Consider the following 17,370-nt stretch of genomic DNA (forward strand, 5'->3'; position numbering starts at 1 on the left):
TTATCACGTTTAAAACATTGCAATTCTTTATAATTCTTCATTGTGCTCCTTTTTTTAATGAAGTATAATTGTGGGTATGATAATGAGTTTTGGTGTATTGTAGGAGAGGAAGGAAACAACGAAAATAAAAGATGACAATACATGTATATGAATTTTGGCAAGAACCAGAAGAGGAAATAGCAGGCCATATCTGAGTTCATGAGTAGGAGTCACATATGAAAAGAAACTGCAAGTGTCTCCTTGGCCACATTTAAAATTATTTGTTTAGAAATAGAACTTTAAAAATCATTGTAAATACAAACAAAATGACACCAAATGCAAGAATACTATGGATAAATATACAATATTTGCATCACTAATCAATTTTTCAGGTTATGTTGGTCTTAAAGGCAAGAATTTTGCATACCGGTATTATGGTTAAATCTTGTGAGTGTATAGGCGTAATGAAATGAAATGAACGTGTGTGGTTCTAAATTAACACCCAGTAAATGAAAAATACCTAAGAACAAGTGTTTCAGCTGAAGTCATGCAAAACCGAGCACACTTTGGGGCTAAGTGTTGTGTGAAATTACAGATGACACTGAACTAATAGATCCAATGAACCATGATGACTAGTTAAATGGAGTAAGAACATGTAAAAACTAGCAAAAATACTCTGTGAGTCATTTTGTTTTGCACGTCCATGTAAACCCTTTTGTATTAGAAAGTCAGTTTATCGGGTGCAATGGATATATTCAATGTTATTCTCATAATTAAACTTTTGTGTACTACTCGTTGGACAAGGTTGGGATGAAAAATAGATTTGGAGATAACTATAATTGTATATTTTATGTGCTTGACAAGGTTTGAAGTGTCATACTATTATTTATAAATTTGTTTTTACAAGGTTTATAGTGATATATTTTTAAGTTGGGCTAATTCTGCGAAGGCCATCTACATGTACAAAGATGTAGGCCTAGGTCTCCTATCATTAGGTGGTTTCAGACCGCCTCGAAGTTCGTCAGTTCCAGGTATTCTCTGATCGGGATATTTACCCCGATCAGAAAATACCAGGTATTTTGGTAATGTGAAAGCAAACTACGCGTAATTTCCCCGAAAGAAAATACCCGCTAAATAGTAGGTACTTGGCGAAATTACGAGAACTTTCGCGGGGATTTTTCCAAGGTCGCAGGTATTTTGGCAATGTGAAAGCAATATACGGGAACTTTTAGCCCAGCGTGTTGTTGGGCGCGGGCGCCGTGGGTGGCTGCTGGGCTAGTGATTTTGAATCTCGCGCCTTGCCTGCTTATACAGACCATACTGCGCATGCTCGTAACTTCAGGAACTTATCCCGAAGGGTGTGTTTCGGGGCGGTGTGAATGCAGGAATAATTAATGGGTATTTTTTAGCCTAAAAAAGTTCTCGTAATTTTACGGGGATTCTTATGATCGAGGCGCTTTGAAACCACCTAATGAAATAGGCCTATATTACCCCAGCATGATTTGGAATAGAAATTAGAGTGTAAAAATGGGTGTCTTCTCTTTGGCACGGCCACCACATAATATGCACGTAGTACCTACACTGAACCTCTCCCTTGCAACTCCTCCCACTTTACCCAAAGTAACACAAAAATCATCCTCCTATTTATCTTCTATCTTTTAATATCCTTCCCATTTTTCATATTTGCTTCTTTCCCTCCCAGTTTTCATATTTTCCTCCTGATTATAAACCCTTTCCCTTGCATTGCAGCTGTGGTACTGTAGTATGAAGTGTTAGAAGTTAGAACCAGGTTAAAACTCTCTCCATCCTCACCATCACAACCCCAACTATTTCTACTTGTTGAATTGGTTCATTGTGAAATAATGCAACTGTATACCTTGGCCATGAATGAATGAAGACTTGTGTTATGGTTTACGACCCAATAAACATCAACTGTACTTACTGAAATGGAGCTGGGATACCCAAGTACAGAGCTATGACTGCATGGAGTACCACAAGGGGGCGAGTAAGGGGATTAGCCCTGGCTTTGCTCAATGGCCTCCCTGCTAACTTACCCCCTCTGAATTCATCTTTGTCTCCTTTTGTTTTCAACATGGGGGTTGGATTTGTGGTGACCCCCTTTTTTATTCCGACCCAGGATCAAGTTCAAACTTCAAAGTGACACCTGTATTTCCGAGAGCACTGGGGACACTATGCAAATGGACCCCCAGAAATTTAGGAGTAGAATAATATATAGCATGCCTATATTATATTGTCATCATACAATGGCTGTGTGGAGTGGATATTTTTATCATACAATTGAATTGTTAGTAGATTAATGATGACATTTAGGCCTGATATCATCATTATTATTAGACTTGACTTGTAGATGTAGATTTTGTTTGTCCATGTTTTGAAGGGTATTTATCCTGTCAATGCATGGTATGATGTTTAATGAAGTCAATAGTCTTAACGTTTTCACTCTACAAGGCTTAAGAAATGAAGTGGGTAATTATTTGGTTTAGTTTGATGTTGCAAAAATGTCACAGTATGAAGATGAATATTGCAATTAGTGCTTATTAATGTACAATAATATGAAAATATGATTTTTATGAAATACAAATGACGATGCATGATACATTCTTATCTTTTAAGGCAAATTTTGTTATGTATACATCATCTTTGCTTTATATTTCGACCAGGTTTTTGAGATTTTTGAGATAGAATTGGGTTGGTTACACTCGCAGGAGGCGCTGAAATTCACGGGATGGCATTCATCGTCCAAACGATCTCCCTCCACGAACAGGAGTCGCTTCCATGTATTCAAGCAAGATAATCGGCTACCATCCTGAAAAGAAAAGAAAACATTTCCGACAAAGGCTCTGAGGGCTTGCCGGCCGGGATATCATGCAGCTTTGAGTCAATATTAACTCTTTTTAATTTCTAGATTTTATTTGTATTAGGAACAATCCCTGTAGATTTACTTCTTTTGTCGTACAATATCAATAGATTTGTGTCTTTCAACTTCATATTTTGACCTCTTGTGAATAATACGCATCAGGAAGAAAGATGAATGAATTTTCTATATTAGGAGAGGCCTTTGTATAATAATTGTAATTTTCTGTTTAGAGGTGCTGTTACATTGCAAGTAGGCAGATCGAGAGTTGTGTATCTAGTTTTTGTTACTGTTTCGTGAAACTGAGAACCCTTTTAAAGATTTTGAAATAATAAAACATTATGCTTGTTTGATATTTCTTTCTCCTCATTCAAATCAACTTGTTGTTCGGCTGGACCATGATATAATGCCGTATTTGGTCAAATGAAAAAAAAAAGAAATACCCTGAACTGCAGATTATAAACCTAAATAAACACACAATTTTCATAAGGGAAAGTGAAAACATATATTCTGAGCCTGTGGAAATTTTCCATTGTAAACTTACTTGATTTTATGGTCAGAATGAAAAATATGTGAAGAAGGAGCTGCAAAAAAATTGATGACAGTTGTGGAACGGATATGAGGCTCAAATCAAATTACTCCACAATGGATCCAGAATTGATGGAAAGATCTGAAGAATTTAGAAGCATGTGATTTCAATATCATTGCTACTGGGCTATATAAACTTGGGAATTGGGTCTTTCTGGCTGCTCATGAAAAAAAGGTGCGAAAAAATATAATTTTGTTTATGACAATGTTGATCTGTTATCAATTTTATATTGGTCTTTAAGGTGAGAGATTCAGAGAGAAAGATAAATAGGTGGGGTGCTGTAGGAAAGAATGGGGGGGGGGGGGGTAGTATGAAAATATTGGAAGAGAGATAATTGCATGTGAATAGAAAATGCCATCAGTATTGCTTGATAAATTGCATAGAATATGGAATGCAACCTTGGTTAAACTTTATCACTACCAATTTGAAATATAGGCATATTTAAATAAAATGAAGTTTATTTGCTTCCTTGCCCTGTTTCTATGTCAACATAACTGTGAGAAAAGGAAGAACTTGATATGGTCCTTCCTTTTTTATTTCTTCATTCTTTTTATGATATTGAATTGTATGATTCTTTTATTGATTTTTAAAGTGAAAACACATTTCATTCATCTCTTGCAATTTCTAGCTCAGAATATTCTGATTTGATTCGATCCATTGACTCTAGCCTTCATGTTTCTATAAAGGGCCTTTACTCTGGCTAATTTATTCACTTCACAGTCCCATACTATCACCCCACCTATTAGACCATGATGTAGAACTAGAAACTAATTTCCTCATGCTTAACTTTGACTTGTTTGAAAAAGTGTGCTCTCTCCATGATAAGCCTGGTGCCCATTTGATAAAGAGTTAATACTGATTGTAACTTTGCCTTTATGGCAACTACCATGACTTTGATTGGCTGTTATGCCATGTTACCATGGCAATGTTACAATTGTTGTAACTCTTTATGAAAAGAGCCCCTGAAGTGACTTGACCTGCCCCCAAATAACTTTTAGGTTAAAAATAAATAGTTGAATGTAAATATATTTTGGGTGGAGGTAGAAACGCATAGTTTATGGCGCAGTCACATTTCCCCTAAGGCGAGTTGGAAAGAGTCGTTAAACATTTTTTGTACCAGCTACATAATTATAAGTGGTTTGAAAAAAATGAATAAGATAACTGTTTTCTATTCAGCGTACGGCCGCCATAGGAGAAATGTGACTGCAGCATTAGACCTGCATGTATGTATAGTTGCAGTATTAAGTAAGACCTAAAAATGCAAAATAATCGACATTGTCCGTGGTTAATAGGCCTATAAGGTAAGGGATGATGTGGGCCCATGAAAATGGGGTATAAGTAGCATATATATATATATATATATATATAAGTAGCATATATATATATATGCTACTTATACTTATATATATGCTACTTTCTTTCTTTCCTTTTCTCTTTCCTTTTCTCCCTCCTTCTCACCCGCTCTTTCTTTCTTTCTTTCTTTCTCTCTCAATGTTTCTTTCCACTCATTTCGTTTGACGTGGATATTTGTTTTCTTCTTTTTTTATTTTTCTTTTACCTTCTCTTCCTTGTCTTTCTTTCCTGTTCTCTTTCCTTTTCTTTTTTCTTCTCTCTTTTTTTCTTTTTTTCTTTCTTCCTTATCTCCCTCCTTCTCACCCACTCTCTCTTCTTCTTTCTGTCACGCGCTCTCTCTCATTTTCTCTCTATCTACTTCTCCTACTGTCTTCTTTCGTTTCCCCTTTATGACGTATCCTTTTCGTCATCCTTTTTGCGCTTTTGCTCACTGCTTGGATACCGCGCATTTTTATGATGCATTATTTTGACGCAATCTAATAAATTTGTCATAACTTGACAAAGCCCTATGGGCGAAAATTCGTTAAAATATTACTGTCCACGGAGTTTTTATACTTTTCTTTGTTTGAACCTATATATAAACATACATGTATACCTTTCACCCTTTACATACATGTATACCTTTCACCCTTTAGGAATATCTTTTGCTTGTCTTGCTGTTTATGTTAGATGCCATCATCCATTCCTCTCAATATTTCATAAATCTGACCTTGCTTGACCTCTAATATTGCTATGGGGATACTTTTGTGGGGAACAGTCTTGTCCCCCCAACATGTTTTGCAAAACAAAACAGTATGTGACTCAATGGACCGATTATGAATTATGTGAATATTTGATGCATCATTTTTTCTTTTCTTTGCTGGTGTTTGTACTTGTTTGTCAGGTTGGCCAACAGACAAAACTGTAATTTAGGATACTATTAATTAGTTGTGTGCTACTGTTATTCCTATTTATAAACTTTAAGTGCATAGATCCCTACATAAAAAAAAATCAAGTCAAATATTGGATGATATGGCAGCAGAGGAAGAGAGTTTTTTTTATAGGTAGATAAAAAGGTTTACTTTCATTTGGTCTAATGCCAATTCGTCCAATTGCCAACTCGTCTACTATCATTTGGTTTACCATCATTTCGTCCAATATCCACATGGTCTAATTGCCATTCTGTCCTCTCACCATTTGTCTAATAACCAGTCAGTCTAATAGCCATTTAGTCCATGTATCATTGGGTCTAATTAGACTAAGTGTTAATTGGGCAAAATTGATGAAAATAAAGTAAATATTAGACCAACTGGTTATGAGACGAAATGGTCATAGACGAACTGGTGATTAGACGAAGTGATGATTGGACCAAATGGTAGTTAGACGAAATGTTGATGGACGGAATGGCATTAGACTAAATGAAGGTAGACCATGTGGCGAGTTGGAGAGTTGGCAGTGGACGAATTGGCAATTTACTGATGAAAACAGTGCCCTGGGAATTTTGGGGTGGTCACCTGGTAGGGGTCAGCGCTGAATGGGTGCCAAGTTCAGAGGTTAAATTAAACTATACAATTGAGGTCAATCTAATTTTGATTTGTGATTTACTGTCTCCTCCATCTTCTAGTGTACTCACCCCATTCTTCAAAAGCAGAGATGATGAGGAAGATACACGAAATGCTGTTTTGATGGTATAAATTGAATGAGTTACGTTCTTGGTCTGTCCGTATTATTTGAACCCTATATATTGGCAATCATCAGTGGCAATTACTGTTAGGGTATACAATTAATTAGGCATATTATTTTGGAAAGAATTAGGAATCATAAGGAAAGATGGTGTAGAATTTACACCTGGTGACATACATGTAATTGTACACCTGAAAAGGGATGTATAGGCCTACTTTTATGCCTTAAACTAGAGCAGCTGTATTTTTTGTTTACAAGTCCCTGGACCTATGTGTATGACTCATGGATGGTGAGACAGTTTTCTATAGATTCTTGAAAAGACTTGCAGTTATTCTTGATTGTACAATGATTGACTGAAGTTATTAATGCTGCATTGCCCAGATAATGTACCTTTGTTTATTAGAGATTTAAGTAGAATAGCTATTATTATTGATATTTTACAACTCACGATGTTGGTTTATTCCATTCTGGTCCCAAACTTGGTAATCAGAAGGCCCTAGACTATGGCCTAGGACAACCGATAAATCTTTCAAGCAGCTATTTAACTCCTTACAGAGGTTCAGTATTACATTACCCCAATTTTGGAAGCTGATCTGATGAAAAAGGAAATCCCCAAAGCCAAAGCTGAAATTGTTCCCATGATTGAGGAGAGATCTGGTAAATAGGCCCTATAGAGTTCTTAGCAATCAGAACTCCACCAATTTAAAGAGGAAATTTTGGGGTTGACCTTCATGGGCACTCTTGTATCATCATTTGCTATTAGAAAGGGGTTTCAATATTAATTGCAATCTGGGATTTTATCATGGTCAAGACCCCTGGCTTCCCCCTGTTCAAAGGAATTTTTAATCAATGTCAGGCTTTATGATAATTACAAGTAATCATTAGGTGGATGGTTTTACTTTTGGAAAGAGGTGAGTTTTAAATCTGCAGTAATAAACTAATGATGTTATTTCTCATTTATGAGAAGGTTCTTACCAGAGAACATTAAAAATACATTATATTTTTCTTCCCATCCTTTCGCAGTCAACTTTTTGATGCAACTGTATATCCTAACTATATATCCTCACTCTATATCCTCTATCAAATGAAGGGATAATAACAATGAAAAGGAGACGATAATGATAATTTGAATGTATAGGAATACATCAATCTATTATATTCCCCATTCATCGTCCATACATCAGTCCATCAATCAGAGTGGTACATCATCCTAGCAATAAATCCACTGTCTTGAGATGTTCTTCCATTGTCCTCTCAGATCCTCCCATTGATAAGCTGTCAGGAGAACATGTTCGGAGACAGAAGGACTTATAAACCGCAGTGAATGAACTGTGAAAAGTCAGAGCCTCATTATTCTCCTACAAAAAGCTAATTGTAGATTTGCATTGGATCAATGCTTAGTGGGAGGGGAAGGGGTAATTGTTCTTCCCCATCTTTTTTTAGTTGAATATCGCAGAAAAAAAGATCAATTCTTTAAGAGAATGGACAATTGTCAAAGGCTGGGTGATGCTCCAATAGACCATTTGAGTGTGGTATGTTTAGATGACTTGTTTCTTAGGGTTTTTTTTTGTGGGGGGGGGGGTGGGAACTCCTCTAAAGTTAAGAAAAAGTAATACTTTCCCTTGCTAGTGACAAGATGTATGAACAAACTAAAGGTCTCTGAATTTAATCCATTACTTTTTGTTTCATTCTGCAAGTGTTGGATAAAGTTTCTAGCAGTCTCAAAACCATTGGAATTATTTTTTCTATTTGATTCATTGTTCTTAATCTGTTACTAGAATCAAGCATATATCATATTTTCATATTTTCTTTTGAAATATTCTACTTTTTGGAAGTCATTCACTTACAACAACAACACAAGACAAACAAGGTCCCTTTGAATTTCTCTTTCTTTTTCCCCATTTTGCAAGTTATTCAAACAAACAAATAATCAAACTCACATTTTGCCATTTCATGCATATGATGTCTCTTTTAAATTTCCCTGGTAAAGGTATCTGATTATTTATGATACATGTACAGCTGTTATTTAATGGAAATAAATATTCCATATGTCCACTCTTAAGAGGTGTATTTAGACTGACTCAAAGTTCGAGAACACTAGGTATTCTCTGATCGTGAAATTTACCCTGATCTTCCCCAATCAGAATATACCAGGTATTTTGGGCAGTGTGAAACCAATAATAGTTAATAATTGATATTCTTGAAAGATACTACATCTGCTAAATAGAAGGTACTAGAGAATTTTTTTTTAACTTTCTCAAACCAGCGAGTAGTTGGGCGCAGGCACCGTGGGCTGCTGAGGCTAGCGATTTAGAATTGCGCGCCTTGTCTGTAATCAGACTATACTGCGCATGCTCATTACTTCAGGAACTTACCCCTAAGTGTCTGCTTCGGGTCGGTGTAAATGCAAAAACTGATTATCAGTTTTTGGGGGCACGAACAATTCTCGTAATTTAATGGGAATTTTGATGATCAAATCGGTCTGAATCTGCAGTAGAAAGAAAAATTGAAAGACAGAGAAAAAAATGGTGCAATAAAGATGAAATATGAATTTATTAGTTGGCAGTCAGGCAGGTGAGGAAGCCATTAGAGGGGGGCTTGGGCAAGGTGAGAAATGAAAACAAACTTTAGGACTGGAGCGGAAATCTCCTCAGGCTGTAAAGAGCCTACAGGTGTGTGGCCCTAGCAGGGGCGATTCCAGGATTTTACAAAAGTGGGAGGGGCCTCCAATGTCCTGAAAAGAATTTGACAAGCAAAAAGAAAGAGTTCTTCAATTGCGTATGCACAATATTTTATATAAAAAAGTATTATGGCTCTTAAAGGAGGCGGGGGTAGGGGGAATGGGCCAGATGTGTCCCCACAGGGATCTGCCACTGGGTCTTAGGGAATTTCACCAATAGACCTCTTTGATACTAATGGCTGATCTGGCTCCATCTAGAAGCTTTCAAAAGACTTCTTTCTGTACTAATGGATGGCCTAACTCTATCTCGAACTCATCGAAAAGCCTGTTTCATACTAATGAACGTGTCTAGCTAGCCCGATCTAGAGCACATTTTCACCTTCGAACATTGTATCATAGGCGAGCGATTCTAGGTGCATGTTATTTTTCACGCTACATCTTACCATCAACTGTTTGCATCCATTTGCCTAGATCCACATGCATGCAATCACGTGGCCATGAGCAGAAATGTTAAACCATTTTCACTGTCTAGATTCGAGTAGTGATTATGTCTTTAAAATTTGTTGTAAGCAAATCGTTTTAATGATGAATGACTGCACAGACCATACCTCTTCATCTTTAATGATTTGAAGATGGGATCATGGCCTTGGCATTGCTAGGAATGGAAGCGTAGCGCGTGAATGTTGAATGATCGTCACAGGTCCGTACTTCCTCATCTGCTTGCCTGCTTCCCCCTTAGAGAGATGACGGAAGGAACTCCCTGTTGAGAGATAGGAGTGATTTCTTAGTGTTGAAGATGAAGTTTTAGCAGATTTTGCTGATTTTATTCATTGATATGATTAGCCAAGTTTTGTAGGTCTTGGTCCTGGTTTTGTCTACATCACTGGTGATTCAGGTCTATTGGTGTGATCACAATCTTCCAATCTAAGTAAGAGCTTAAACATCAGGATATTAGGGAATGTGTTATCAACAATATTTTACCAAATTATCATAAATCACAAGGAGGTTTGTTTCAAACCATGGTTACATTCAAGAGATTTTTTGTTGGTCATAAAAATTTAAAACACCAACATGAATCATAAAGTACTTTGAAAGGCGATTCAGCGGAAATTAGTCTGAAATGTTTGATTAAACACTACAAGATCTCAAGTCTTGTCTTTCTCTATCTCTGTCTGCCCCTGTATGTTAGTATTCATGTCTTTCTGTCTTTCCTTTATATTTTGGTATGATTTCCCCCTCTGTCTCCTTTGCTTGTTCTTGATTGATGTGATCCTGTCTAGACTTCCTATGTACCATCTCATTGTCAAGTAGGGCCTACGTCAGAGTGAAGCAGGACACAACTAAAATAAACCTGCTTATTTGGGTTTGGAAGTCTGCAGTTCCGAATAGTTCATTCTTTTCGTTTTTTTTTCCATCAATATCAGACACTTTTCATGACTTAATTTCCTCTTGTATCCCCAAATGCTTAGTCAATTTTGAGTGTCATATAGGCCCTATTTAGAAACTCCTTTTCTAATTGTTAATGTTTTGTCCAAGAAATTTCCTCTACCAAGTCATTCAACATTTCTCTTAATTTGATGTGGTACATATATTTAGGTTGAACCTTTTTCAGTCATTTGACAGGGAATTTGGCAGGGTCAATCCAGGATTTTATTAAAGGTCAAGTCCACTCCAGAAAAATGTTGATTTGAATAAATAGAGAAAAATCAAACCAGCATAATGCTGAAAATTTCATCAAAATCGGATGTAAAATAAGAAAGTTATGGCATTTTAAAGTTTCGCTTATTTTTCACAAAACAGTAATATGCACAACTCAGTGACATGCAAATGAGTGAGTCGATGATGTCCATCACTCACTATTTCTTTTGTTTTTTATTGTTTGAATTATACAATATTTCATTTTTTACAAATTTGACAATACGGACCAACTTGACTGAACCATGTAATATTAAACTATGCAAATTCAACGTTTTTCAGGGAGGAATTAATCGTTGTTTCGCTTGACAATGAGGAGAAACTTAGAATATTTCATAATTCATATAATGAAATACAAAAGAAATAGAGTGGATGATGTCATCAGTCTTCTCATTTGCATACCGACCAGGATGTGCATATAACTGTTTTGTGAAATTAAGCGAAATTTTAAAATGTTATAACTTTCTTATTTTACATCCGATTTTGATGAAATTTTCAGTGTTATGCTTGTTGAATTTTTCTCTTTTCATTCAAATCATCTTTTTGTTGGGGTGGACTTGTCCTTTTAGGCTGTTGTGCATAGATCTGCAAAATGGTTCAAGTAGACCTTTTCAAACACTATTCCTTGAAAAAAGGCCCCACCCCCTAAAAAGAGCATGATTCATGCATAATAATATAGTTGTAACAATTATCACAACCATAAGGGGGGGGGGCTAGGTCTGAAATGTCCCCACCAAGATCCACAGTTAAATGTAGGCCTCGACCGATTCATAAGTGCCGACTGTATTATTCATCAAAGAATTGACTTTAGACAAACTCTCTGAAGTAAATCTCTTGAATGCATTGGTTTCAGATAGGCATACATTTCCCTTTTTCATGTTTGCCCATGAACCAATTGAATCTGTTCTTGCTTGTCAACCCAGCATACTTCCCACAAAGCCCTGGAAACCAAAGTCAAACATTTTCATTAAGACACTTTTTGAACTGTTCACACGTTTTGTGTGGCTGTTAAAATGTTAGTGCATTAAATATTGACTGGGACTGAAGTTTGTCCACCAATTAAGTGTGACCAGAGTGTAAAGTTTGCTCTGATTATATAGGAATGAAATAAAGTTTTTGTAGGGTAAAATGTGAAGGGTGGGTGAGGAATGGAAACAAGCGGAAGAACGGGAACGAAGAGACGGCAGAGGGTATAGTGGGTGCACAGAGATGTGATAAAGGACAACAAGAGAAAATTGTTGATGACGTTGGTCAGGTGGACTGGTGGTTGTTGTGGTATTGATGATGGTGATGATGATGATGACGATGATGGTGATGGTGGCGACGAGGATGACATCAATGATGGCAACAATGATGATGGTGGCGGTGGTGGTGGTGCATGATGATGGTGATGATGATGATAATGTTGATTTTGATGATGATGGTGATGATAAATTGATAATGATGATGTTGATATGATAGTGATGATATTTTGAAAATGGAAGCAGATGAGAAGATGGGTTTGGGGGAAGAAGTTAGTTTAGGAGAGGTCAATTAATAGGATACATTTTATGAGGGGGGGGGGGGCTGACCAGTAATGTTTGATGACCTGTCCAACTTAGTGAATTTCTTTTGGATTATTTAATATACTCCATTTGATCAAAAGGGCTCCAAGATTCCCATACCTTGTGATCCATTCTCTTATTCTCAGCTCAATAACTAGAAACAGCAGCTGAAATTTCAGAAGTCTGTGCGATACTCTGTCATCAGCGAACATCAAATAGACTGCACTGGAGTGCTTTGCTGACACAGGCTAATGGCAATTGTTACAATTCCAATTCACCTGTTTTAGGGTCAAATCCAAGGGTAATTTTCCCTCAAATTCCCATCTCATCTGGATAAATAGAACATGCATCAGATGATAGACCCTCTGGGAATGGGAGCTTGTGACAGTTCCAAGGACTGAAATTAAGAGCAAGGCGTCAAATTGTGATGCTGAATTTATTTGGAAATTTGCACCATGCAGCCTGTTTGAACTCAAAATTAGGCAAAAAAGCAGGGGACTGATTTTGGTCCAATTTGACTTCACAAGCTGCCCCTTGTTAACTCTAACAGGTTGCTATTGAAAATGAGTTTCAGACAAATCAGTGCCCCAAATTAAGCTATTTGGAGGTAAATTTGAACGAACTTGACACCAATCTGTGCCTTGATATGGTAGGTTACTGCGAACACTTGTTAGATTCGTCTGCAAATGGTCTTGATATTGATTTGTGAACTGATGAGGAGTCATTTTGGCTTGGAAAAAACTTCATTGTATTACAAAACAACTCTTGTTCTCCTGATTAAACATTTACCAGGATGGTGAATTCAGGGGAGGAGGAGCAGTGAAATCTGGCTGTGGGATCAGATTTTGACAGATTTGAAATAGGGACAGTGGAAGCAGGAGGGGGGGGGGGGAGGATGGGGTTTAGGGCTTCAGCCACCCCATATTTTTTTTCTAAAATCGTGTGCAAAAAGGTAAAAACTACCAGCATCTGATTGTGATATTTTGCATGGTCAACCCCCCACTTTCAAAACCGTTCTGCAGCCCATATAAGGCCTATTTCATGAATGAAAGTTATTTTGTATTTTTTTTGGTTTAAGCTTGAATGTTCATAGCATATTTGTCAACAGGCCACTTTTTTCCAAAACAGTGTACAAAAATGTAAAAATGACCAGCATCTGATTGCGATGTTTGGCATGGTCAGCCCCCTCCCACTTTCAAAACCGTTTTGCAGCCCCTGTATTTCATGAATGAAGGTAATTTGTAATCTTATTTGGTTTAAACTTGAACATTCATAGCATATTAGTCAATAGGCCTGTGTATTACATGAAAATTTGAAGAGAAAAACAAAGAAGAAATCTTTCACTTTTTATAAGAATAGAGCCGAGATGACTGTAGTGAAAATAGGTCTAACAGAATATTGAAAACTATTTAAAAACGGAAAGAGGAAATCTTTACTCCTGCCTGTCACCACCAATAGCGCAAATAATCTCTCTTGACTCTTGTCCAGTAGATTAAATTTCAGCGATATGATTGCCCTTGTTACAATAAACAATATCCAATACTTTCCCACAAAACCAAGTTTATCCCCTGTTTAAAGGTAATCAGAGGAGATTTAATGACAAAGAAGATTGTTCCTCCGAAAACCCCCTCACAGAAGGCAAGATCAAAGTGGATTCTTGTTGAACACCATAAAAGTTAATGCAATAAATTCACCTAAATCTGTTGAGATTTTTCAGGTTTGAAACAAAAGTAGATTGGAGGGAACAGCCAGATTTCTGTAGTGGAAACCATTCATAAATGTCAAAATTAATTTATCCATCTTGACTGTACAGTCTCAACCTCAGGCCGCTATGCATTTTCAGTATATTTGGAAATTCCAATACATGTCCAAGACTTTAACTCTTTGCCTTTTGTAACAGTGCTAAGTGATATGGTGATCATAAGCCACGCAATCTCACATAGGAACATTTGACTTGAATGTATTGATAATGATATTAAAGTAAATTTGTTATCTGTTTGATAAGCCTCTTTGTTGTAGGACCTAAATGAAGTGGATATGGCATTGTCACAGAATTGTACCATGGCTATTATTATTAATAATATTTCTTACTTATACAGCGCTGTTCACATAAGGCCCAAAGCGCTTACAATGAAAATACTTAAAAGAAATTATATAATTTTAAAACTATTCAACTACAAACTACGAAATAGATGGGTTTATTAATCTATTCAAAAGTCTTGATGATAGGCTATAAGACTTAGGTGTTTTCAATCTGAAAGGAAGATGGATGTAGTAATGACCTCTTTCCATCTCTATTCTCCATCAATCAGGAGAGTGTTTCATGAAGTATCTTGTTAATGACAAGATTGCTCTGAGCCAATCAGATGCAAGCATTTCAGTAGCTTTTAACAGTTTTTTTCTGAACTACTCCCCAGATAAAATTGTCCTCAGAGAGCTGGGTGGTCCCCTGCCATATCTTGTCTATGTCTTCCAGTGTCATTTCACTGTACTTTCTTCTCATCTATTTCCTTATTTATGTTCATAATTTTTCATGCCTATTTGATATGATGAATCGACTTTCATTCTTTTCTCCCTCAAAAAAGTTTCCAGCAACTGTATTCATGCTTCTTGTAATCCTGTGATGAGTTAATGTTCCTCGTAATGTTGTGTCAGTTTACCTAGTCACAAGTTTATCACATTTTCTCGAATAAAAATATACTTAGTACATAAATAAGGCATGTATCACTTCACAGAAGTTATTTACACCTGATGTTTTTTTTAATGTGAATTTTTTTATATTATGGAGTATCCTTTAAGGTTAATGAAAGTCTGGGCACAGTCGTATGGTCCAAACTTGAGCATTTTTCTTGTTTTTGAAAAAGGATTTCCAATCATAATACCTATAGTACACTTAAAAAAAGCTGGAATTGAAATCAGAAAATGCCTGAAAAGTTTTGAAACATCACCAGTTTAGAATCAAATGTTGTTCTAACACTGTCCGGTGTTGTTTATGTATCTGGTGTTAAAACACCAATGTTTTTTATGTTTTTGTTTAAAAATTGCAAATTATGATGTCAGACTGAATGTTCATCACATTTTCATTTTTTTCCCATCACAGGACTTTTCCCTCATATCTTCAACTTGGCCACGAGAGGCCGAATATCCGTGAACGCAACGTGCGGGGACAGAGGCCCCGAGACGTACTGCAAGCTGGTAGAGCATGTGCCCAACGAGTCGGAAGACTACCCACAATGCCGTGTGTGCAATTCTAGGAGCTTTTCCAAAGCCGATCGGCACCCTATATGGAATGCAATAGATGGGACTGAGAGTTGGTGGCAGAGTCCTAGTATAGCAAACGGGATGCAATACCACTGGGTTACCATCACGCTAGACCTTGGACAGGTAGGTGGTTGCTTCAATACCCTTTAAGATCTTATGTCCAATGAGACCTAGAAGCTCCTTTTCAGGTTTTTCATTTATTCTCACATCCAACCACTTGGTCATAATAACTCTGGACCTCGGATGGGTAGGTCATTGGTTCAATACCCATTTAAGATCTTTGTCTAGTGAGACCTCGAAGCACTCTTTCAGGTTCATTTTTCACATCCAACCACTGGGGCATAATCACGCCATAGACTTTGGGCATTTAAGTCGATCTTTGGCTCTATAATCAATTTTCGGTCAATTTTGACTTTTCTTCTCTAAAGAGCAAAAAGCACCTTAACTAGATTTACACTTTTTTTTCCATTTGTTCTCACATCCAATATGTCAACACCTACAATACATTAACGTTGTCAACTAAAGTGATCTTTATCAAATGTGTTGATTCCTTTGTGAATGTGTGATTGTTCTTGCATCAATCATTACATTTTTATTGAGACCATTTTTGTATCAGAAGACACTTTTGACAACTCCCCTGAACAGTGACAGGTAGAAAAAGAAATACCAAAATACAAGTAACAAAATCAGGAGAGAGAGAGAGAGAGATAGATAGAGAGAGAAAGATAGATAGAAAGAGATAGATAGAGAGAAGGCAAGGAATTGGATGAAGTAAAGGAAGAGGATCACTATTTTATCAAACTGAATTCAAAGTGTAATTTACTATGAAATGAATTTACTATAAAATAAAGACATAATCAGTTATATCAATTGTGAAACTTTTCTGTTTAATTTTATCACAAATGTACTGTTCGCTTTCACTAAAACAACAGATATTAGAATAGCCTTCTGAAGTTGTCTTTTCATCAAATCTTGCTTTCTAGTATAGAATTCCTTACTCTCTTTCACTCAGGTTCAATGCTTGGAGTGTGAAGTGACAGCTCCAGATGTAACGTAATATTCACTTCAAATATTTTGAGCTTTGATTGACATTTTCCATGCCGTATCTCGATTCTTTTCTACGAATGTAAGACATATCCCCATCATGTCACGCCATGTATGGAAGAGAGTTCGCAGAGATTTTCCATGCATGCATTCTTGATTTGATCGTTTACCGATTTAATGAATGATTTTCAACTAACAAATTTCAGCTTTCTATTTTGTGTTTGAGATGATTAATGTTTGTCAAACAGAGACAAACTTTCAAAAAGTGATTACTTATGTAAAGTGACTTAGACTAGATTTGCCATATACCCTTTTTACACACGCTAAAATTTCCTTAACCCCGTACTATAGGTGGGGCTAAATTGCCATTTAGCCCCACCTATAGTACGGGGTTAAGCTTAGCCCACTTTCTTTTTACACAGCATTTTTGCAAAGTGGGCTAACCCCACCTTTAGTACGGGATTATTTGGCCCTGCAAAAAAGCAGGGTTATCCCAGCAATTGCGGTGCTAAGAGCGATAGTACGGGGTTAAGATCGCTAGTGTAAAACGAAAGTGGGCTAAGCTTAACCCCGTACTATAGGTGGGGCTAAATGGCAATTTGGCCCCACCTATAGTACGGGGTTAAGGAAATTGTAGCGTGTGTAAAAAGGTACGAGTGAAGTACTTGTACTACGAATGATCGACAAA

At 36.7% G+C, this 17,370-nt stretch overlaps 1 protein-coding gene across 1 annotated transcript in view; it reads left to right on the forward strand.

Moving 5' to 3' along the window:
- Positions 1-16,695, forward strand: part of LOC135157224 (laminin subunit alpha-2-like) — a 73,645-nt gene extending 56,950 nt beyond the window's left edge. The window contains exons 2-3 of the mRNA XM_064112172.1: positions 15,478-15,761; positions 16,651-16,695. Of these exons, the coding sequence (XP_063968242.1) occupies positions 15,478-15,761; positions 16,651-16,695 (329 nt within the window). The remainder of the gene's footprint in view (positions 1-15,477; positions 15,762-16,650) is intronic.
- The last annotated feature ends 675 nt before the right edge of the window (positions 16,696-17,370 follow it).

This window comes from Lytechinus pictus, chromosome 17 (assembly GCF_037042905.1).
Source record: "Lytechinus pictus isolate F3 Inbred chromosome 17, Lp3.0, whole genome shotgun sequence".
NCBI classification, from domain to species: Eukaryota; Metazoa; Echinodermata; class Echinoidea; order Temnopleuroida; family Toxopneustidae; genus Lytechinus; species Lytechinus pictus.